This window comes from Xyrauchen texanus, chromosome 21, assembly GCF_025860055.1.
Source record: "Xyrauchen texanus isolate HMW12.3.18 chromosome 21, RBS_HiC_50CHRs, whole genome shotgun sequence".
Lineage (NCBI taxonomy): Eukaryota > Metazoa > Chordata > Actinopteri > Cypriniformes > Catostomidae > Xyrauchen > Xyrauchen texanus.
In genome coordinates, this window is record NC_068296.1 from 17,027,606 (window position 1) to 17,052,984 (window position 25,379).

General features: G+C 37.4%; 1 protein-coding gene across 2 annotated transcripts; it reads left to right on the forward strand.

Annotated features, from left to right (window-relative positions):
- Window positions 1-449: 449 nt before the first annotated feature.
- LOC127661193 (rhombotin-2-like) lies at window positions 450-11,200 on the forward strand. Of its 2 annotated transcripts, none has more exons than XM_052151795.1 (3): window positions 450-1,057; window positions 1,763-1,978; window positions 8,820-11,200. In XM_052151795.1, the coding sequence occupies exons 1-3, from the start codon at window positions 1,017-1,019 to the stop codon at window positions 9,082-9,084; spliced, it is 522 nt and encodes a 173-aa protein (XP_052007755.1). In that variant the 5' UTR covers window positions 450-1,016; the 3' UTR covers window positions 9,085-11,200. The 2 variants fall into 2 exon arrangements, with proteins under 2 accessions (XP_052007755.1, XP_052007757.1); XM_052151797.1 differs by lacking the exon at window positions 8,820-11,200 and adding an exon at window positions 5,157-6,155 and having other exon boundaries at window positions 462-1,057.
- The last annotated feature ends 14,179 nt before the right edge of the window (window positions 11,201-25,379 follow it).

A 25,379-nucleotide genomic window follows, 5' to 3' on the forward strand; every position in this document is an offset into this window, starting at 1 on the left:
ATAATAATTTGCATACATGCAAGCACCAATAATAATTAGTTTCAAACTTTCAATAGTAGAACAGTAGGTTGGCTTTTTCAAGATAACCTTATTAAAGAAGACAAGAACACTGACAAGAACAATAATTATTTTAGCATGAATAAATTACGCAAGAATTATTTTAGCATGAATAAATTATGTGGTGACAGTATGGTGCATTGTGTCCTTTTGCTTTATTTCTGTGCTTGCATAACCGTTAGGCTATAACAGTTAATAGACTGTTTTTTCACCAAGTTAGTTCTCTGTTTATTGCATGGACAGTTCGATCTCATTAGTTCGACCTCAGGTATTTGATATGAAGGGTTTATCACTGTGAGCTCGTGACCCTTGGTGTCACGAGTCCCCGGCTTTTATAATTGACTGGCGACTAGCGACGACTGGGAGCGCTATTTCCTGCTATTGTCGAGGCAATCGTGAGCAGGAAGTCGGAAAAGAGAGCAGAAACTGAGTGGGCAGGGCCATTTAAAAATACCTGCTGCCTTACAATAACGGGACCACAGACAGCACGGGGCAGCGCTTTGGCGACTTCGCGCAGAGGAGATGCCATGCTTGATGTTAATTCTACATTTATTAGTCTGCTTCTCTGCGCTCTAAAGTAGCTACAAATTAAACAACGTGGTTGGGGAACATCTGCCTGCTGTCACCACTTCTTATTCATAAACAACATATGACATGAGGACTGAATGCATGGAGACAGAAATGTGATGTAACGCAAAATAAGCTACATTCTGCGTATCTGGATGCACAGGGAATTTGCCGCAAATAATGTTTCCTAGAGGTTGAAGTTTCCAATGCGTTAAAAGGCAGGTGCATTTTTGCGCACCCTTGAATTGCTTTGGCAACAACACTGTTAATTTTTTGGGACACTGATGGTCTTTCAGTAGTAAGCAGCACTACAGACGGCGTGTGTGGGGCATATTTGACGTCAAAGTACGCATATCAAATGCACAGAATTATTCCTGAACCACTTATTTAACATGGCATCTACAATAGAGAGGAAGACATTGGAAGCGAACGAGTAAGTAACCCATATATGTATATGTATATGTGTATTATTTATCTATTATTTGCTTGTGTTTGCATTTGTTTGTTTTGTTTAATTGCTGGATATTAGACAACAATTAAACAGGCAAATTACGCGGACTGCGTATGCGTAGTGGTCTCTAAGTTTGTGACTGTAAATAGTAGCTAATTGCAAAGACCAATAAACAGTGAGCCTGGTCTAGTAGCCTAACGATATTTATTTTTAAACCAAATGAGATTTAGTTGGTTGACAAGTGCCTAGTTTAGTAGTCATAATGTCTAGTGTGCAATGGACCGGAGCGCCTCATTTGCCTACCGCACTTGACGCTTCTTTTCTCCCTTGGGATGATGTGCCATTGGCTGCAGCTAGAGCAAAGGGTTATTTACAACCAAGGCATTGCAGCCTAGATTTTCCGCCTAGACGGTTTGCTTTTTAGCACTGTTTAGAACACAAATAGGCCTATAAATCCAGAAAAAAGTTAGCCCACCCGTTTGGCAGTGTCGATGTCGTTTTAGTCGTACGGAATAAAGAGCAGGTTGAGCTTTTGTGTGTGTGTGTGTGTGTGTGTGTGTGTGTGTGTGTGTGTGTGTGTGTGTGTATGTATGTATGTGTTGTCAATAAATCATGTAGCAATGCCATCTGGCGTTCAAAATGGTGTAGCGCACTGAAACCATATTGTAACCAAATGCTAAATTCCAGGGAACCAGTCGACGAGGTGCTTCAGATGCCCCCATCGCTGCTGACATGTGGCGGCTGTCAGCAGAGCATCGGGGACCGTTTCTTCCTCAAGGCCATAGAGCAATACTGGCATGAGGACTGCCTGAGCTGTGACCTCTGCGGCTGCCGCTTAGGGGAAGTGGGCCGCAGGCTCTACTACAAGCTTGGCAGGAAGCTGTGTAGGAGAGACTACCTGAGGTAAGACTGGCACAGAGAGATTGATAGCACACAGTACTGTTGAGGATAAAGTGCATTATGAGAATAACATTTTGGAAATTTGTGTTTATTAAAAGACGTGGTCACTAAGTTGCATGAATAATAATGCAACTAATAATTTATTTGCTTGAATGAATAGTTCACCCAAAAAGGAAAAATCTAGTTATTTACTCACCCTCATACCATCCCAGACGTGTATGGCTTTCTTTCTTCTGCAGAACACAAACAGAGATTTTTAGCAGAATATCGCAGCACTGTAAAACTCTGAAGCTCCAAAAGCACATAAAGGCAGCATAAAAGCAATCCATAAAACTTCAGTGGTTTAATCCATGTCTTCTGAAGCAGTCCAATCGGTTTGGGTAAAAAAACGACCAAAATATAACTCTTTGACATCAGCAGTCTTTTTGGAGATCATGATTGATCAAGCTTGATTAAACTTCCTAGGTTAAGTTCTCTAGCGCTCTGTGTATTTGTCAAGCACTAGGAAGTGTAATTAAGCTTGAAATCATGATTGCGCCTAGAGACTGCAATGGAAAGATGGAAAAGTGAATCTATTAGATCGCTTAAAGAAAACATTGATTAAACCACTAGAGTCATATGGATAACTTTTATGCTGTCTTTGTGCTTTTTGGAGCTTGAAAATTTTGGACCCCACTGACTTGCATTGTATGGACCAACAGAGCAGATATATTCTTCTAAAAATCTCCATTTGTGTTCTGCTGAAGAAAGAAAGTCACACATCTGGGATGGCATGAGAGTGAGTAACTGATGAGAGAATATTCAGTCTGGGTGAACTATTTATTCCTAAAGACACCTGTTCACAGGATCCGACAGATGATAGACTGGAAGTCATTTATTTCCAATGGAGAGTCGCATGGGGGCTGCGTGGACTTGCGACCATCTCTGGATGCGACATTTTCAGATCCAATTTGAGCTCTGTGTGCTTTAAAATATTTCAACTTGTGTAACTAGATCGTATGCAAACATCAGACCGGATGTGATGTATTCACTCAAAACTATCAACGCAATGTGAGAAATATCAACAGAATTTAGACAATTATGAATGTAATAGATCCAACACACTCTCATGGCGAAATTTTCAGGATTCATACAACTTTTCTAAATTTGGTTAATTTGTATGATATCATGCGACTGCACTTGTTTGAATTCCTACAACATTCACTACAGCCAATGACATTGCTGGACATCGTTTCCATCTAATACATGACAATTACTTGCTTCTGCCACACACAACAGCTTCCTATCATGTTTACACACTCTACTGATTGGTTATGTTTAGATAAGGGGTTTGGGTAAGGGTATAATATTAATAAGCATGTCCTTATCGGCTTGTGCACAGAACTCACGCTTTACTTCCGCATTAGACATCCAGGAATATGCACGTGATGAATTCGAGTTTATGTGAACAACGTCGTGAGAGATCATATGAAATAGCCAACTCGTAAATTATGTATGACTTTTCTTGAGATCGGGTTGAATAGATCACACAAAGCTTTTGTAATTACAGTAAATGTGTGATTAAATGTGTACATGTGATTTATTTCTGCACACGCTCAACCTACATATTCAAAATGATATCTATGAATTTCTGCTTCCTATTTGGTGAAATATGGTTGTTGTTGCTGTTAATTATCATAATAATAACTAAAAAGTATTCAAAATAAATAATACTATTAATAACAAATACTGAATTAATATCAGAATCAGAATCAGAATCAGCTTTATTGCCAAGTATGCTTACACATACAAGGAATTTGTCTAGGTGACAGGAGCTTCCAGTCTACAATAATACAAACAATACCAAAAACAGCAGCAAGACATAGGTAATTAAAAACAGAAAAGAACACAAAATAAATAATTATACATATACGTACATACACTCCCCTACATACATACCCACATACACACACGTAGTGCAAATCTAATACAATCTGTTATATAAAGAACAAAAAACTGTATATTATGTACAGAGCAATGTAAGTAATGGCAGAAGTGGATATGTTGGATAATATAAATTAAAATTAAAATTAAACTGTGTATTGCACATAGTTATTGCTCAATGGGGCAATTTAATTGTTCATTAGATGGATGGCCTGAGGGAAAAAACTGTTCCTGTGCCTAACAGTTCTGGTGCTCAGAGCTCTGAAGCGCCGGCCAGAAGGCAACAGTTCAAAAAGGTAGTGGGCAGGGTGAGTGGTGTCCAGAGTGATTTTAATAATGAATTGGTAACACTTTAAAATAAGGTTAAAATAAGGTTCCATTTAGGTTAACATTAGTTTTATTAGATAACAATGAACAATACTTATTAATAATTTATTAATCTTAGTTAATGTTACTTTCAACATGTACTAATACATATTTTAAATCAAAGATTATATTAGTTAACATTAGTTAATGCACTATGAACTAACAAAGAACACTTGTATTTTTATGAACTAACATTAACAAAGATTAATAAATTATGTTACAAATATATTGTTTGTTCATGTTACCTAATGCATTTACTAATGTTAACAAATGGAACCTTATTGTAAAGTCTTACCAATGAATTTCTTTAATTTCATCCATCTGCTCATCAAAATCGCACACAGGAATGTCATTCTGAGGTAAACTTCTTCCTTGGTAGCATCTCCCTCAATTAATAGAATCCATTGCAGGAAAATTGACAGTTCATCATAACAGAAATATGACAGATATACGTGAATGTCGAAGACATTGAAAATGCATCTTAAGGGTTTGGATTAGGAACATGCATACATGGGCGGACTGGGAAGAGAAATCGACCCTGGATTTTACATAGAAAACATGGTGTCTTTTTCTGCATATCGCGGTGCCGTTTTGTGGTCCTCTTCAGCCAGTTGTGTCCCGTTCGGCATTACTTGCCGGCACGTTTCAGCTTATCGTGACCGGCCCACAGGGAAAAGTCCCGGTTTTCCCTATGGCCAGTTCGCCATTGTATGCATAACTCTGTATTCTATTTCAGATTAGCTATTTCCATAATCCAAGTAATTTTGACTAAAGTTTAAATCAATTTTGATCCATCAGCTATTGACGAATAATCATATACACAGAGACCTTCAGTGGTTGTACAAACCTTTTATATTTCACAGCTCAATTTATATGCATTTCTTCTCTACAGACTGTTTGGTCAGGATGGGCTCTGCGCTTCTTGTGAAAAGAGGATCCGGGCCTTTGAAATGACAATGCGTGTCCGTGACAAAGTATACCACCTGGAATGCTTCAAATGTGCTGCCTGTCAGAAACACTTCTGTGTGGGAGATCGCTACCTGCTCATCAATTCGGACATTGTGTGTGAGCAGGACATTTTCGAGTGGTCCAAACTTAATGGAAGCATGTAATTTTCTCCTAAATCATAATTAAAAAACATCAGCAACAAACCCTTTACTCATTAATTCTAATTTTTACTCCAAAATTCAAAGAAAAGCGGGAAAAAACAAATAATTATCTTTCTGGCTCAAGGAGCAACCACCATGAACTATCATGAATTTTATAAATTATCTTTTTCATTTTTTTAGTTATTCAAACTTGGGAAAATTGCCACCAGCAACATAAAATAGCTTTTTTATTTGTATTCTTCTAATAACAGCATAAATACAGTTTGTAATGTATTGCAATACAAGCAGATTCCATTTTCTACTATGTATCATAGAAAGTAAGTTATGAACTATAAACAGTGTTATTTTGTTTAGTAACACAATTTCCCTAAAATATTACGAGATCTTTCTTATAGTATTAATAAACAAATGTACTCAGTTTCTGTTTGCTTGAGCTAGAATATTTCCACTGGTTCTTCCTCACAACGTTTATACTGTAAAGGAGAGAAACTCACTTACTGATAACAACAACAACAATGTAATAACAGCAATAAACTACTTAAAGTAAGTAATAAATGCAATAAATTCTATTTTTCTACCTTGATCTTATTTAAAATATAGATTTAAGAAATGCATGTGTCCCAGATTCATGAGATAAAAGCCCCAGTACAATGAAAAAGATGCATTCTGGGTAATTCCCAAACAATATGATTAAAGAATCTGTTTACGGTCCAATGAACAGTAATTTTTAATGGTTTTTTATATTGTCCATGGTCATTTTTTAACATTAAAGAGTTATTTTTACCTGACGTGACTTGATGTTGGTTTGTAATCTCATGCAGTTATGTTAAAAACCTGTTAATTTAGATGTGACCATATGAAGTATATTTTTAGGTTATCTGACAAAAACATTTTTACAATGAAATGCATGTTCCATTCATTTAAGCCATAAAAGCAAGTCATTAGGCAAAATTATGAAAGACAAGTTCTGAGGTATCCATCTTTTGACCTTCAAAACCTTTGTTTTTGACCATAGATGTAACTCGAGGCAGAACGTTTTTAAATTTAAAGTTGATGTCAGTTTACAGAAGTAAACGATTGCATCTTATGGGAGTGGTGGTGGCGTATTGGGCTAGAGCACATAACTGGTAATCAGAAGGTCGCTGGTTCGATCCTTGCAAGGCACTTAACTCCAGGTCGCTCTGGGGGGATTGTCCCTGTAATAAGTCACTTTGGATAATAGCATCTACCAAATGCATAAATGTAAAATGTGATCATAGACACTGTTCCTAATTCATAGCCAGAAATTAGAAGAATTGGTCACATTCTAATGAAAGCCAAAGTAAGTTAACAGAAGCTAAAGAGAGAATATCCTCATTTACATTCGGTCATATAGCTCAAACAGCTTAATAGACAGAAGTTTAATTAGTTCATGATCTTTCTTATGAAGCATTCAGTGACAAAGCCACTACCAAAAATAAAGAATCAAAATGATGAGGGCTCAGGCCCAAATTTTTTGAAAATCTTAAATCTCTGACAGAAACCTTTGCAAGCTCTGACAGTGTTCAGGACATTTATATTCTTTTCCATACTAAACTAGAGCGAGTATGAAAAGTCCACAGGGCCAAAAGTGCCCTTAATTGAAGACACACCAATAGGCCTTCACCTTTAGCTTGCTGGAGTCACAGGTTTGGAAGGCCTGTTTGGTGGGGAAAAAGTGACCAACCTTGTCAAAGCAAAGGTACAGTACAGTACAGTACATATATGAAAGCCACAGGCTCAAGACAGAGGTAAAAAGCTATTACGTGTTTTCCATCTTAATATCCAGCTTTAAAGGAGTTCTGGTGCTGAGCTTTACCAGAAGCCAGTGTTCAGCCAGTACTAACAACAACAATAAATGTTATGCCTCAGCAACCTGTCCTGGTCACTCTGAGCACATCCACTCCAGGCAACTTTTTGTTTGTTGTCCCATCTCTGCTATGTGTCTCCATTCATCCATGAATAAGAAAAAACAGACCGTCATACTATGGAAACTGAGACACAGCCACTATATGTTGCAGGCTGTTTTTGTAAAAGGCTGTGAAATTGGCAATGGTGTTTACATTATAAACAGAGGAGGGCGCCAAAGATATAAAGTGTATATTCATGTCAAGGAGAGAAAGTGACTAATTGATCTAAAAATATACCTTAGTTATATTTACTGTGGCGTGATCTACATATTTCAGTATCTTTAGGGATCCTACAATGGATTTTATAGGGATAGTTTACCCAAAAATGAATATTATCTCATAATTTACTCACCCTCATGCCATCCCAGATGTGTATGAATTTCTTTCTTCTAAGGAACACACACACAAAAAAAAAATTCAGCTCTGCAGGTCCAAACAATGCAAGAGAATAGTGACCAGATCTTTGAAGTTCCAAAAAGCACACAAAGCATACATACATGTATCAGACTCCAGAAGTTAAATCCAAATCTTTGATGCTATATGATAGGTTTGTGAGAAAATGATCAATATTTAAGTCAAATGATTTAATTTTTTTACTATAAATCTCCACATTCACTTTCACAATCTTTCAAATTTTTTAAGTGAAAGTGGAGATTATGGTATAATAAGGACTTAAATATTTATCTGTTTCTCACCCACACTTATCATATCACTTCTTATCTTGGAGTCATATGAATTACTGTTATGTAGCCTTTATGTGCTTTTTGGAGCTTCAAAGATCTGGTCACTTTTCACTTGCATTGTAAGGACATACAAAGATTAAATATTCTTCTAAAAATCTTTGTTTGTGTTTGGCAGAATAAAGACACATACACATCTGGAATTGCATGAGGATGAGTAAATGATGAGAGAATGTTTATATTTGGGTGAAATATCCCGGTAAATATATAGGGGTTATAGCCACAACCTATAGCCGCTGAGAGGGTGAGTAGTGGGAAAAAAGAATCCTGTGACTCGTCCTGATGTCTTTTCCAAAAACAATCAAGACAAACAAAATGACATAGAAACGGCCAACAAAAAGTGAGCATTCCCTGCTACTCACCCCTATCTACCATGCTACAAACAGGAAATACAGCCAGGTAAATACTCACCTATACCCATGTGATAATCTAACTTCCAGGAAGTGAACAACCCAAATACACACATTTCCTGCTCCTACAGGGGTGGCAGAGGCTAGTTGTCAGATGGTGTTATATCTCAGATACTATAAGGTTTACAGTAACAAGTCCAGTTACACCAATGTGTGTTTTCTCTAGCAGTGGTTTTGTATGTTGGTTTGTAACACCTGTGTAAAGGGATTCTTGGAAAGGAGGAGGCGAGAACTGGGTTGACAACATAAATAATATTTTAATAAGAAACTTAATCAAAATGACAAACACACAAAGGTGTCGGATAGCTGTCTGTAAATCTCTCTCTCTCTCTCTCTCTCTCTTTCTCTCTCTCTCTCTCGCACTGCAGCTTCCAGTCGGCGTTTATCCCTGTATCCTTGATTAGCCTGATTAGGAGCCCGCCCTCCACCCTGCCACATTCCTCCCTTGTTCTCTCAGGCCGGAGAGCCTCCCCCCCCCTTTCCCTGGGGAGGGGTGTGCCTTCCGCCCCATCTGCCGGCAGGTCATCCCCGTCTACCTGGATGAGGGAGGGGACAAGGGGAGGGAAACCAAAAAAAAAAGTGGCACCTACACGCCATAATGGAGATCGTGCCAAATTAACAAAAAAAATTTAAAAAGAGAGGGAAAGACATACACGGAGTGGGAGTGGGAGAGAGAGAGGAGAGGAGAGAGAGAGAAAGAAAAAAAAAACACTTACTGTCCGGTTCTCCGATACGCCAAAGCTTGGTATTCGGTCACTCCTCCACCCTCTAATGGACGACAGCCATGCCTCCCCGGACGGATCGGAGGCAGTCCTCTGGTCCCTGGCGGATGGAACGCCCCGACTCGTTTTCGGCTTAGCGGTAACCGCACCAGACGTTTGGTTGGGAGCCCCTCCTCCCCTCGCAGTTGGCGGCCGTTCCTCCACTTCAAGGTGGCCGGGCTCCTCCGTCATCCAAATGGCCGTGGATGCTCCGTTGGGGTGGATGGTAGTGGCGAGAACTCCACCTCGGTGCATCCCTCCTTCTTCCCGGGTTTTGGCACCAGAGTAAAGGGATTCATGGAAACGAGGAGTCTAGAACCGGCTTGAGAATATAAACAATATTTTAATAAGAACAAAATAACAAACACACAAAAGTGTCGGACAGCTGTCCATAACTCTCTCTGTTGCTCTGCAGCTTCCAGTCGGCCTTTATCCCTCTCTGAGGCTTGATTAGCCTGATTAGGGGTTGGGTGTGTGGAATCACAACCCGGTCCGCACTCTGCCCTGCCACATCCTGGTTCAAAACCCTTTTAAATTAATAACTTTTTTGAAGTCTGTCCACCAAACTAAAATTACAATTGCAACATATTTTTGCTATAGTTTTGCTTTAGTCCTGTGTGTGTCACAAAAACAGAGCCGACTTGCCAAGGCACTCTACAAGACCTCAAATGGTGTCCTGTGGTATCTTGCACCAAGACATTAGCAGCAGATTGTTCAACAATGGTCTACAATGATGTTTAGGTAGGTTGCATGTGCCAAATTGATGTCCATATGAATGGCTGGATCCAGGGTTTCCCAGGAGAACATTGCCCAGAGCATCACACTTCCTCCACAGGAGGATCCTGGCGCCATCATTTCCCCAGGTAAACGGCGCACACCTATATGGCCACCCACGTGATGTCAAAGAAAACAGGACTCATCGGACCAGGCAACCTTATTCCACTGCACATAGGCCCAGTTCCGATGCTTGTGTGCCATTGTAGGTGCTTTCAATGGTGGACAGGGGTCAACATGGGCACTCTGACTGGTCTGCAGCTATGCAGCCCCTTACGCATCAGGGTGCAATGCACTGTGTGTAGTGACACATTCCTCCCGTGATCATCATTCACATTTTCTGTGACTTGTGCCACAGTAGACCTTCTGTTGGTTTGGCCAAACAGGATAGCCTTCATTGCGCTTGTGATTTGATGAGCACTGGGCACCCAACATCCTGTCTCCTGTTTGTGGTTTGCCCCTCCTTGGACCACTGTTGGTAGGTACTCACCACTGCTGACTAGGAGCACCCCACATGCCTTGCTGTTTAAGAGATGCTCTAACTCTGTTTTCTGGCCGTAACAATTTGGCCCTTGTTAAAGTCGCTCAGGTCTTTACTCTGGCCCATTTCTCCTGCATTCAACTCGTTGACTACAAGCACTGATTGTTCGCTTTCCATCTAATCTACCCAGAACTTGACATGTGGCCTTGTTAGGAGATGATCAATGTTATTTGCTTCACCTGTGAGTGGTCATAATGTTTTGGCTCATCAGTATATAATATTTAAACTTTTACAATTTTTGTTTCAAGTTTTGTTATTTCATATTTATACTTTTATAAAAAATATTTAATGGCAGGTTACACTGTGACAAATTACCCCATAGATTGTAAGCATATTTCCTAAAAGGTCAATGTATCATAAATTAACTAAATTGTTTTCTGGGCAATAACTGAAATGTTCAATAGCTTTTTATGTAGTCAACACTTTAAGGTATGTGCCTATACAGAAACAGATTTTCAAAAACATACCAACCCTGAGAATTTGTAACTGGACAACAAGTGTGTGCAGTATATACTCTACATTTAACAGTATATTGTCCTCAATATTGTTGCTGTATTTGTCAAAACAACAAAATGTTACTATATTTCTCTGCACTGTGGTGAGATTGAAATCTATTTAATCCTATTATTTGCAGTGACTTTCACATCCTCAAATCTGATTAAAAAAAACCTTTGCTTCCACATTCTCTCTTTCTGTGCCACTGAGTCCCTCTTTGTTCATCACCCTCACTTTTTAACTGTTGCCTTTCCGAAACATTTCAAAAATCATATATCCACGATACATCCACAAACAGGAGGCCAAATCCTGAACACATAATTAAAATGATATGAAGATTGTGATATATATGCAATACAATTGCTGAAATGTTTTGAATTACTTCTCTGTTTCTCATTTGAGTTACATGACAATCATGGGAGAGCTCAAGGTCTGCGCATCACATGTGTCCAGCTGAGGGCTAAACAAAAAAATAAATAAATAATAATAATAAATAAAAAAACATCTAGACATTTACACAACAATCTAATCGTCATTAAGACATCAACAAATTCATTGTGGTCACAATAGGTTTATAAAAGTATAACATTACATTATATAGCATGTACTATAATTATATCGGTACCATGAAAGTTCTGTATGAAACTACTGTGTGAGATATTAGGAGATGTGCTGATGCAGCTTTACTATGGGACATAAATCTTCTTCCATTCCATCAATGGCTTTTACACATGTCTCTGGAGTTGTAAGTTATTATGAAATGCTCCCCATATGTGAATGTTTCTGGATTGGATTGACCCACAACTAGAGCTTCTTCTAAGGCCCTGCTTGATGGCGAAAATGTAAAGGTCTTAAATGCCCACATGTGAACATTTGAACCACTGAGACTCTAAAAAGCTTTTCAGTCCTGTTGGACTTGACGCTTAAAATAGTTTTAATCAGACCTTGGGTGCATCACCCACAAATATTTACATTTTAGCAGTTTTGGAAAGAGTCCTGATTTTTTTAAAAATCGTAAAAGTACTGCTACTAAGAACCAGTTCACTTGAATACAAGTAGAAGTGCTATGAACTATTATGACTGAAGTAAGAGTACATAAGTAGCTTTTCTTTACCTGTGATGGCAAACATATACTGTGTCACCTGTTCCTTATAAAAGCATTCTAAAGTGCTAATTTGGTGCTCAAGAAAATGTTATTATTAGAACAACTGAAAATGGTTGCGCTACCATGCGGAAATCACAATACAGTGGGATGTTTTCCCCGTTTGCTGAGGTATTGCGTTCTTACAAGTTGCTTTACACTTGCAAGTCAAACTTTGGTTTTAAAAATAGGCAAAAAGTAATTCCTGAAATTCTATTGTTTTAGAGAGATGAAGGCTATTTCACATTACTGTTAATCTTTAACCAGGAGAGGGAAGTGGATGGCCCAGATGCACAACAAAAAGTAAATCACAGTCTCTAGTTTGTGAAACAGACTCCACACAGGTCCTAAACTAGCAGCTCCTAAATACCAAAGAAGTACCAAAGTACTTGTGAAGCTTTTCAGACAGATAAACCGCAGTACAAGGCAGGGAATTAATTCATTTCCGACACTATTGGCATTGTATCTTTCTAAGGTATTTAAAAGATAGTTTTAGACATATAGTAGCAAGTAAACAAGATATCCCCACATATTTGTCAAAATACATTGTGTTAATGTTTGACACAGTTAAAACATTGCCTACCTTAAAAACAAGTGAAGTTTCATCAGTGGTTAAACTTGTTCAGACGGTTCCCTCATATCTGAATGAACAGGTCCCTTCCAGAATAAAATGAAATATGCTGAAATTACAGTATTACAGTTCTTGTATAGTGACAGGGCAGAAAGTCTTGGAGAAGCTAGAGAAGAGAGGACACCAGCGGCAGTTTATGCAAGCGGCTGCTGTGCTCATGATGCTGTGCCCTGCAGGCTTCCGTCTTAATGTGCACAGCACGTTTTAGTTTATAAACAGTTTTAGCACTTATAACTTTCTTCTTCCCAAAAATTCTGAAATATTAGTTTTTTTTTTTTGTACTTTGTAATTGTGTTGAAAAATAACTGTAGCGAAGTTGAATACATTTAATGAACATTTGAATAGTAAAAGTAATATTATTTAATCATACTTGAAAAAGTTGAAAATGTAAAAAATATTCTCAAGTACTGTAACAAGAGTACAGTGGTTGTATGTGACATGGAGAAGGGCCAGCTGGGCGGTGAGTGAGCATGGCCTGCTCCCAATCAGGCTAATCAGCCAAGGAGAGAGATAAATCCGAGCCGGATGTGGCAGTTTGGGAGAGAGAGAGCCACATGCAGCTGCCGTGTGTGTTTATGTTTTTGTCTTTTTAAGTTTTCATTAAACATTATTTTGACTGTTCAGCTGGTTCCCACCTCCTCCTTGCCCATTTTAACATTGTTACATTGTAATTCTTTACTTTCCACCTCTGTATACTATTATGGCAGTGCTGGCACTGTCATCTACAGACACTGTCAAAAGAGACTGGGTCTGGAGTCCAGCTGTCCAAAGCTTGAAAGCTCTATCAGATTCAAGCTGCTAATTGAAGAGACTGACCATCTATGGGGTAATGTGCAAAATTAGGGCTGAAGATTGAAATAATTTCAATCAGATGAGAAACTTAAAAGTATGTTTGATCTCATACATGTGGATTTCTATGAGGGTGCTGTTTTGCATATAGAAGAAGACTCTGTGGTCTCCAGATTAAATATAAAGAATGGTTGCACTTAGAATATGTCAAAACTGAGATCAAACCTCTGTCTAAAGAAACTGTAAGACAGCATAAAATAGATAGCAGTGGAACTCACAAATCGGTGCAAGGAAAATATAACATACAGCACATCTACATGTGCAGTTCATTATGAAACTGGCTATGCTTTGTTCAAAGGTGCTGTCACATTGTTTTTTAAAACTAAATATTGATGTGCCCATTGTGATCCATAGATTTGTTATTTGGAGCAATTATTTTTGTCTGGCATGCACTTGGGTATCATTTTTCACATGTGGATTAGGTAACAAAATTATTTTACGTGACTCTCAAACATTCCAGCAAAGCCTATAATGACAGGCTAAACGTTCTGTGAGAAAATTGGCGCCGGTCAATGGTAAGAAAAAATGGAACTGGATAAACAGACAGATTATGAACCATCACTAAACCATACCCTGTAGTACACAGGGAAGAAATTGTTTTTATTATCCAGGGAATTTTCTACAGTGAATTATCTATTCCATCTGCCATCTCTCCCTAACTTTCTTGCATGGGTTGAGTTATTCTATATGTAAGCTGCCTTACTGCATTTTGCACAATACAAAATTGCTTACAGAATCAGTGCTTTAAACTTTACAGCTTTTTTTCCCTCATCTACTGTACAATGATTTACAGTTAAGACACCAGCCCATAAAATAAATCTGAATCAAATATTGAGGAGGATGTGCCATTCTCAGTGGTGCAATTGCATGAAACCATAAAGCTGTGGTGACATCTATAAACACTCAACTTTGCATTTTATTTGAGATAAATGTATTTGATGCTTCAAACTTTATTTATAAAGAAAAAAAAAACACATGTGCTCACCCTGCGGTCTGTGTGCTCTTAATGCCCCAATATAGTGATGGGGACACTATACTGTAAAAAATCACAATCCCTTGGATGAGACATTAATCCGAGGTCCTGAATACTTGAGTTCCTGAATCTCTGTGGTCATTAAAAATTCCAGGGCAATTCTTGTTAAGAGTAGGGGTGTAACCCCCATTGGCCCTTCTCAATCATGTCCTCTTAATAATCCCATCTATTAATTGGCTCTATAACTCTACTCTCTCCTCTCACCAATAGCTGGTGTGTGGTGAGCGTACTGGCCCACTAAGGCTGCTGTCGCATCATCCAGGTGGATGCCGCACACTGGTGGTGGTTGAGGAGAGTCCCCTTTTCACTGTGTAAAGCGCTTTGAATTTAGTGTCAGAAAAGTGCTATATAAATGTAACATTAAAGAATTCAGCGTACTGCCCGATAACGGCTTTTCAGCCAGGTGCCTTCCAGTGGCCCAAACAGGGCAAGAATTTTGGGTATTTTATTTCCAGCATAATTGTCTGATTTAGTTAGAGTTCATTCAATTTATGAATTTATGAATATTTATTCCAAAATTCAAATACCTGTTACAATCACTCCCTATAGATGTTCCCCTCTCTTATTTCATGCAATTTGATAGCATAGCAAAATCCTCCATTTGGAATGGTAAGCATCCCAGGTTAAATTTCAATGAGCCCAACTGACAAAGGTACGCTAGGCTACCCAAGATTTAGTTTTATTATTAGGCATTCGGTCTCAGATATTTGACTCATTGGTCGCTTCCACCGGAGAGAGACCCTCCCTGGTTTTGTATTGAACAGGAAGTTATTGCCCCTATTTTGCCATTGCAAATCCTTTCTGTTAAACTAATGCCGAATGCATTTGCATTCGGTATGGACAAAGGTGTCCAGAGTGTTTAATTCGGACCTCAGCTTATGGCTGAACCCAAATTAGTTAATTAATAAGTCCCCTTTCTGCTGGACAGAGTGGATTGTGAGGGAGGTTAACACGTTCGGTGACCTATATTAGAGTGGAGTGTTGAGATTAGACCCCGAAGCCGCCGCCAGGCGCCGCCATTTGTGCCATTTAGAATTTCAGCCGCCGCCAGCCAATAATTTCGTAAGCCAAATTGAGCCGCCATCTGATAAAGTTTGGCTGAGCCGGCTAGAATTATTTGCATCAAATAATAATTCTATCACATAGTGACATACACACACGAAATATATAAACAATACACGATATCTATTTTCCCACTGGATTCATAACAGCACAGTCTTGTGCTCGTTGCTACGATACACAGACTCACAGTGAATTGATGACCAATTAAAATTGCTCGTTTTCCGTACAGAAGAAGCGATGCATTTTTTTCTCGCACTGAGGTGAAATGGCGGAAAGAAGCAAGCAAGGTAATTTTGATCTCACTTCTCACATACTTTCCTAATTCCTACTTACTTTTTTTTTTAAACTTAGGCCTACCCAGACTTTTGTTAAATCTTCAGGGCACGGTTGCACAAACACCTGAATCAAAGATTGATGTTATGAACCAAATATTCTGAAACGGAGAGATTTATAGCACTGAACAAGGGTGTAACTTTGGTTTGAGAAGTGGGGGGGACACAATGATGTTCTCGATCGAAAAATGTTTTCTATTTGAATCCCATTTCCTCCATTTACATATAGGCTACTTTTAGGGACTATGGCGATACAAAATCCAGGAAATGGATATAAAGTTGTTTATAATGATAAATTTTGCCAAAAAGAATAATAGGCTACTAAACTATATATAAGAAAAATATGTCTTACCTTATTTATTGTTTAATAGCCAAGACTTGAGAGAATCATTTTATAAAGTCAAAAATTTTCACAAAACAAACTTTTATTTCAAACTAACCGTTTAATCTGACATTAGTCAGAGACACATCCACCAAACCGCAGGTACACAAGATTATTTGTTACACAAGATGCAAAATTGAAATACAATCTCACAAACATAAAAACAAACATTTAACATTAATATAAAGAGATTTTTTTAGTGTCCTCCATCTATCAATTCAATCCCATCTCTCCATATACTAACTATAATTTCTGTGTGCTGCGCTCATTTGTTTTCATTTCTCCTCATGAGGCGGGATCCTAAACAGCACAACCTTGTTACCGTCGGACAGTCAGCGGCTGTTTGCTACGGAAGCGTATTGCATTCACTTGAGAAAAAAAAATCCACTCTGTTTTTCTGAATTAACGACTTAATTATCTCAGAATTATGAGATCATTTTTCATTAAAAAAAATATTTTGTTCTGTTTTTCTGAATTAATGAGATCCCTCAAAATCCTGCCAGGAGCTCTATGGGAGCTAATGTGAAAATGTATTAGTTCATCGACAACCACAGAACTTGCTATTATAGCTAATTACAGATACAAATTTGATTATTTATATTAAATTATTCTCTTTGTAAAATAAAAACAAATCAATACAATAGCTTATAAAAACATCACCAATGTGTATTTCAATGCATAGTAAAAACCTTAGACATGTATGAAACACATATAGCCAAACCCAAAATGGCCAAAGCGGTTAATAAAGAATATGAACATTCAGCTAAACTGTGGGAAAACTGATTTAGAAAGCAATATTTGTTTTACTGTGAGCAAAAATATCATGCTGTAAAACTATAATGAAAATAGTATGCTGTAAAATCATTATGAACGAATTCTCCTAAAAGTGGGCTCACTTGAACAAAAAAGGGGGCCCTTTAGGAGAATAATTTAATATAAATAATCAAATTTGTATCTGTAATTAGCTACAATAGCAAGTTCTGTGGTTGTCGATGAACTATTACATTTTCACATTCATTAGAATTAAAATTTCGTGTCCTGGTGTTTATTATTAATATAACAGATTCATTTATTCATGGATTTTGATTCCAGTGGTGGCTGCATATGGATTGTTTCCAAACATTTCCAATAACTCCAGAGCGTTGTAAAGTCCAAAAGTCAACATGTTTTGAAAAAGGATAGATGTAATAATTTCCAAAATTCACAACATGTTTTTATCTAACGAAATATTCCGCCTCAATCCATGTTTGTTGGCGTTTAGACTTTCAAAACCATTTTCACTGTGGTGAAAAAACTTGCTGTACACAAAGCGAGGCACGCACCTTCCGGGGCAGTCTAGCAGCTAATATATATATATATAGGCCTATGTATTTATATAGTCTAGCACTATTATATATTACAAAAAAAGATCGTATTATGTAGGACTATCTGCGTTCAGCTATGCTCCATTTGATCCATATTATTCTATTTTATTCAATACATTTTTAGGGTGATGACGTCATAAAATATGACGACAGACATTAGAAGCTTCATTCTAAAACCTCAATAGAAGTTTCGAATGTAAATATGACATGACATTTGGTACAGTCTAGTATGAACGGTCAGAATGACCACTATGGCCATTCTAGTAGTTACAGAATTCGGTAGTTCTCGTGTTAAATGCAAGTACAAGTCTATTGCTTGATTAGTGTCCTTGGAAGATCAAAGCGTGTCTCAGCCATGACAGTATTACAAATGTCATAGACAGTAATGTCTTTGTATTGAAGGCCAAGTTTAAAATATATCTCTATAAATTCATGCGATCCAAGTCTCAGACGACTCAAAGTAAAATAAAACCGGATTAAACTTGAAAGGCGGGACATGTTTACTTCCATGCAATCCAGCTAAAATAGAGCTCCTGGCAGGATTTTGAGGGATCTCATTAATTCAGAAAAACAGAACAAAATATTTTTTAATGAAAAATTATCTCGTAATTCTGAGATAATTAAGTCGTTAATTCAGAAAAACAGAGTAGATTTTTTTCTCTCAAGTGAATGCAATACGCTTCCGTAGTTTATGGATTGCGAATGTCGGCAGATATTTTTTAAAATTAACTTACATTTTAAATGAACAAATATTGTAAGTGAACAATAATAGCTCAAGTTTAGAAAAACATTTATTATTAAGACTTTAAAAAATATTTCTGCATCTGAGTATAATGAGTTGAGTTGAGAATAACAATAAACTAGCAGCCAGAGTCTGCTTGTCATACATTGCTGACAGAAAACGCTGCGGTTTAAAGTGGACTCGTTTTCATGGTACACAGAATGTTCTAGGGCTAGGCAACATTAAATGTTTAGCTAACAGTTTGAAGTTACCTAGCAACAATGTATGTTAACGTTAGCTCAATCAATGTTAGTATCAACAGGTGTAGACAAAATAAAAATTACCCTGACCTGATCTAATTTACTGAATCAACCAACTCACATCTCCTTTCTTTTTTTCATCCATGAAGATATTAAAACCTGTTGCTGGCGTTTCATGACTGACTACTGCGATACCGGCTGCTCAGTAGAACTTTCAGTGTGCTTACAGTTACACTATTAAGCGTGTGCACGAGACGTTCCTGCCTGTCTCTGTCAATGCGCGCGTCCACGTACAGGCATGCACTGACAGAGACAGGCAGGATGTCTGTATTCTGCTCGGTCCTGCTCCTCCGTGGCGATGACGGCGCGCGGTTAAAAAAAATAATAACAAACGAATTTGAAAGTGGGGGGGACACGAACGGGATTTTGAAAAGTGGGGGGGGACATGTCCCCCCTGTCCCCATAGGAAATTACGCCCGTGGCACTGAACGTGATATTACTGCAGTAACAAACCACCGTTTCCACATTGCTAATTCACGACGCATGCTTCAGTGTACATTGAAGTGAAATGTGCAAAACTTTGTCCAAAATAATACTGATAACAGTGTGTGTTTATATTAAGGCGAGACACGGCAGGCAAAAACATCGTTTTTTTTTTTACTGGTCAATTTTGAGATTTTTGGATATTTGTCTTCAATAACATGTCTTCTTTCAGACTTGTAGTGAAAAAAAGTCCGAAATACACATTTACTACACTTCGTCTGTTTGCGTCTGTAGATTTCTCATAAATTCAACAAATGTTTGCGTTCTTAATCAACATAGCCTACTTCTCCGCGATCTCTGCCGTCACTCACCCTCTCATCACATGCACCGTTAGGAAACTCTCTCTCTTCTGTACAATCCTGTTGGATCCAAATATGGTCATTTCCTTTTATCAGCAACCAATCGTGAAAGTAAAAAGACTGAATGCGCGATCTCATTGGCTGATGATAAATCTTTAAAGCCCGTTTTCTCAAAATGACCTTTCTCTCATACTCCAAGTCCGAAATCTCCACTTCAGTAGTACCTAGTTATATTATGAAGACATTTACAGAGGGATTTGTAAATATATTATTCCTAGCCTGATATATATAACATTTTATTCCAAAAACATGGCGAAAATCATTATATTCTGATTTACAGGATAACAAAAGTAGATATCCAACCCTCTGTAATTTTTTTCCCATCTAATATGTGAACACAATGAAAAAAATATTTTTAACCTGGCTTTATCCAATACTCAGATTTTGTTTTTTAAAATATATGCAAATTAGCACATATTTAATTAGATATTGCCTAATTTGCATATTTAAACATTAAATTAAAGAAAACTTGTAATACATTTTTTTCTCATCTTAATGTAACTAATCAACTGGGAAAGTTTCATGGTGATATCTGCTAGTTAAAAATTTTACCCTATTCACCTGTAGTGTCTCGCCTTAACTATAAAGTTGAACAGCTGAATTACTGTACATGTCATAAATATATGCATAACGTTACTCCGTGAAGTTTGACAAGTGTGCATTCTTACACAGCATCAGGGACATTATTCACTAACGTTACAGTGGCTATTGAATGCGCCTAGCACTATAGCAAATATGTACATACGTTGTGAAAGTAAAATCTGGTGTTTTCTTTATTACATTGTATTGCATTTTGTAGAAATATAGTGTAAGCCATGCATTGCTTGGAAATATTGAGATCTAGTAAATCAGTATAACATAGACATCTGTAGACACAAAGTGGCAGCTTCAGCCATTTGCAGCTATGAAAAGTTTGGCGGCTGCAGCAGCCATTTAGGTTTTGGCTGAGCCGGCTAGCCAGCCAATAACTTCATCAGCCAGCCATTATTCTCAAAACAAATGGCTTCGGGCTCTAGTTGAGATCCTTCGAAAATATAGTTCAACATTTTGGGATTCCCAAATCTCAGATCTTTAGGTATTTACAGCTGCGCCACCTGCTCTGCATTATTTTTGGGTGAAGTTTGCACCCCCTTAAGCGGCAGATACTCTGGGGGTGGTGATTACAGCTTTTGGAAAAGGTCATGAGGCATCAGTGTATTACTCCCTGTTAATTCAGAGTCTGAGGGGACAGAGCTTCAATTTCTCTCAAGAGATTATGGAAGAAAGATTTAAACTTGGTATTGAAGGAAGGAGAGTGGGCTATGATTCTAAAAAACATCAAGTCTGCATTTAGATATGCAAGGGTGCGCCTTATGCAATTTAAGATATTACATCGAGATTATAGGTATAGGCTTGGTCTTAAAGACTCACCCACCTTCTGGCGATGTAATCAGAAGACGGGGACACAACCCATGTTTTTTTAATTTTGGTTGAGGTTTCACAGTTTTATGAGTGATGTATTGGGCACTCAAATACAATTTTGCCCCAGACTCTGTATTCTAGTTGATGGGACGGTAATTAATCAAAGGGGATGGGTACATAAAGAATTGGGTGCTGACTGATGTTATGATCGGAAGACAAGTCATCCTTAAGGGATGGAAGTCTGCTAGAGTGGCCTCGTTTCGGGAGTGGTACACAGAGATGGGCAGAGTGGCTGCATTTGAGAGGATGACATATAGAAGGCTGGCAACATGGGTTTATTTAATAAAAAATTGGGACAGTTATTTTGACATTTTTTGGAAGGCTCTCAGGGGGAGGCAGTGGAGGGAAATAGGTAATGCTAAATGTGTGTGTGCATTCTTATTGTTTTTTTTTAAAGTATACTTTTATGTTTGTTGTTGTTGTTGTTGATTTATTGTTTATTTATGTGCCATTATTCATTTATTATCAGACCACTGGGGGTGGGGGAATGTTTGGAGGGAAGGGTTTTAAGTTCATATCATTTGATTCCGTTTTTTCTGTCATGATTATTTAATCTGTGACTGAAATCAACAAAAATAGTTAATAACACAAAAATGTGCAGTGTTTGTTAACTGCATATAGAGTGCACTTACAGACTTAAAGATGTATAAAGAGCGATCTTAAAGGGATAATTCACCCAAAATTGAATATTCTGTTATCATTTACTCACCTGAATGTTGTTTCAAACTCATATGACTTGCTCCCATGAGTGGAACACAAAAAGTAGGGATGTACCGATACCATTTTTCTGAGAACAAATATGAGAACCGACACATTCTTATACTCGCCGTTACCGAGTCTGAAACCTGCTTTTTTTGTATTATTTTTTTCTGATTAGCATATTAACATTATTTAAATTTTATCTTAAAAATAGTTTTTAAATAATAATAATGAATTAATAAACTTTAATCAATTGAAAATATAACAATTCATTTTGTAAATAATTTTGTATTTATTTATTTATTTATTTATTTATTTTTTTATCAAATTAAGTGTTTATATACAGAACCTCACAGCACAATACACAATACATCATTGGAGTTATATTTTGACAAATTAAGTGCTCCATAACTGAGCATCACAGATGTGAGATATTGCTTAAATTAAAGATAATTGCCATTGATTCTTCTTCTTATTATTATTAATAGTTGTAATACAGTGAATATTACAAAACTAAGTAGTGGCATATTCCTGTCATTCTTTTTTTCATTTAAATTGAGCTTTTATTTTGACTGTGCTTTTATATTAAAGTGTTTCTGTGTGACGATGGTAGCTTTTCAGTCTGAAAAGGCCGGTTGCTATGTGACTCAAAGTGATTATTAAACTGCAAAAGCCTGCTCTTTAATTAAATAATAGGTACTCTGTATGTGCCTTGTGCTACAAAGTATTTTGCTCAGTTTGCTGTCATCTGTAACAAACGGATTGCTCGATGCTCATGACAGTGTTTTCCTAGTATGAGTCAAGGAGGAGATTTAAAAGGTACGTGTGGTGGAGCCGGCATCGGCACAACACTGTCTCCACACATTCTCTAGTGCTATGTTCACATTTGAAGTGTGCAGAACATATATATATATTTATCTCATTAAATTGCAACTTTTGTGGGTAAACAATCTAGGGCATAACATGATTATAATTTGTGTTCTGATTGTTTTAAGTAATGACATTTGTACGGTATTGGTTTTTAGTATCAGTATCGGGGCATCCCTAATAAAAAGAGACGTTAGACAGAATTTTAGCATCAGTGACAATGTATGAAATAAAGATGCAATAAAAGTGATTGGTGACTGAGGCTATCATACTGCCTAACATCTCATTTTGTGTTCCTCAGAAAAAGGAAAGACATATGAGTGTGAGTAAATGATGACAAACTGAAATCTCTTTAAATCTAGTATCTATGGGGGAAAGCGTGTGCCATATACTCATACAAGCAGGCATAGCAAGTTTGTGAATGAGGAAATAAGTGTAAAAAGACATTCTTGGGTAGACATGAGAACAAGCATGTATGTCTTCTGAAAACCAATATCTTGTGATTTCAAAGTGCACAAAGATAAATAAACCTTAGGGACCAATTAAAGCCTAATATACAGAACAACATACTGTATATCATAAGTCAGCATGATTTATGTCTTCTTTGAAGTACTTAAGGGTCCTGCAGTGCTACAGTAATTGGACTAAGGTGACAGAAAGGCTTAAACTGAAAACCCAACACATTTTGTATTGGCATCTCTAACATGCACACATGCTGGGATGCCTGGACATATTTTTTTGTTCAGGTAGGTGATGAGAAATGGCAACAGTCTGGATTCACTCTCAGTAATTGCCCTTCACACAACAGGCCTGCTTTCAATCAAGTCAAAGCAACACTAGGCTGTGCTCCGAAATAGTAGGCCTTCAGAGCAGTCTGGATGCCTTTTTGAAGGGTTCATGTGAACATTAAGATGTTTGTGCATTACTGCTTATTCAACACACAAATTAAAATGATGGTCTATACAGTTTTGAATTCATAATCATATTGTACAAATTCTTTAAAGGGATAGTTCAACCAAAAATAACATTAACTCACCTTCACGCCATCCCAGTTGTGTATGACTTTCTTTCTTCTGCTGAACACAAAGGAAGATTTTTAGAAGATTGTTTCAGCTCTGTAGGCCCTTTAATGCAAGTGAGTAGTGACCAGTCACCAGATATTTGAAGCTCCAAAAATCCCATATAGGAAACATAAAATAATCCATACGTCACCAGTGGTTTAATCTATGCCTTCTGAAGCGAGGCAGCCACATTGTGTTTGAAATAGATCAATATTTTAATCCTTCTTTACTATAAATCTCCAAATTCATATTCACTTTCAGAATGTGAAAGAGAAAGTGGAGATTCATAGTAAATAAGGACATAAATAGTGATCTGTTTTTCACAAACACATCTATCATATCGCTTCTGAAGACATAGCTTTAACTATTTGAGTCGTGTGGATTACTTTTTTGCTGCCTTTATTTGATTTATGGAGCTCGAAAGGTCTGGTCACGATTCACTTGAATTGTATGGACCTACAGAGCTGAAATATTTTTTTAAAAATAAGAATATTCTTGGTTTGCATTCTGCTGAAGAAAGATAGTCAAAATCGCATGAGGGTGAGTAAATGATGAGAGAATTTTCATTTTTGGTTGAACTATCTCTTTAATGTAAAACAGAAAACAATATTCTAACACTGTGAAAGATTCCATCTCTGTTACAACCCCACAAATTAGAGCGGAGAGATGAATTTAGAGCTGTCAGTGTTCATAATACAAGTTCTTGTGACAACACACAGATATACCCACATGGGTCTATGAGTTTAAAGTCTGATTTAAAAATAAGCTTATATTTTTCTCAACACAATAGAACCTCAATATACTCATGCCATGATATACTGTATTGACCCAAATTCAATGTTGACTGCTATAGACCATAATCCTTCTCTGCACTGGCAAGCAAAATTTTTCTCTCCAGGTACTGTATATTACACTGTACAAAGATGTATATGCAGTTGTTACGTTAATTTGCAGAGACAACTATAAGTAATACATTAATTTTTTTTTTTTCTTGAAAACTGTAAATGCTGTCTCTATGGCGCTATGTAAATGCCTGTGTTTGTTTTGAGAGACCCACCAAGACCCGCCACAACAACGTGGGACTATCTCTTTGTTTGATCAACAGGTGATGAGGAGCGTATTCAGAAAGCTGTTCTGAAAACATTGTTTATTTTTGCAACTCCATTTGGTGGCGCAGGAATTAAAAATCTATTTAATTATAATTTAACAGCTTTAAGAATCTATTTCTTCTTGACCAAAACCTAAAACAATTGTTTTTGTTGGTGTAAATGATTCGAAATGTAAATGAAGTTAACCATAAAACACTCCATATAGCAAGTGAATTGGTCTTTTGGAACTGTTATCTGTTAGCCAATCAGCTCACATGCACAACGGCCAAGATGATAGGTCTGTTGACATGTAATCTGTTAAGGCTCTTATGGTACAAGTGTCTAACATTTAAATTGCCTCAGTTGTTTGCAGGTCACTGCAGCACACTACGAGAGTTTTCTCTCTGAAACCTTCCTCCTCCCCATCACCACGTCTAGATCTGCTTCACTGAATTGTATTCACATATTGTATGCATGTCTGATTGTGCAGCATCAGCAGCAGCA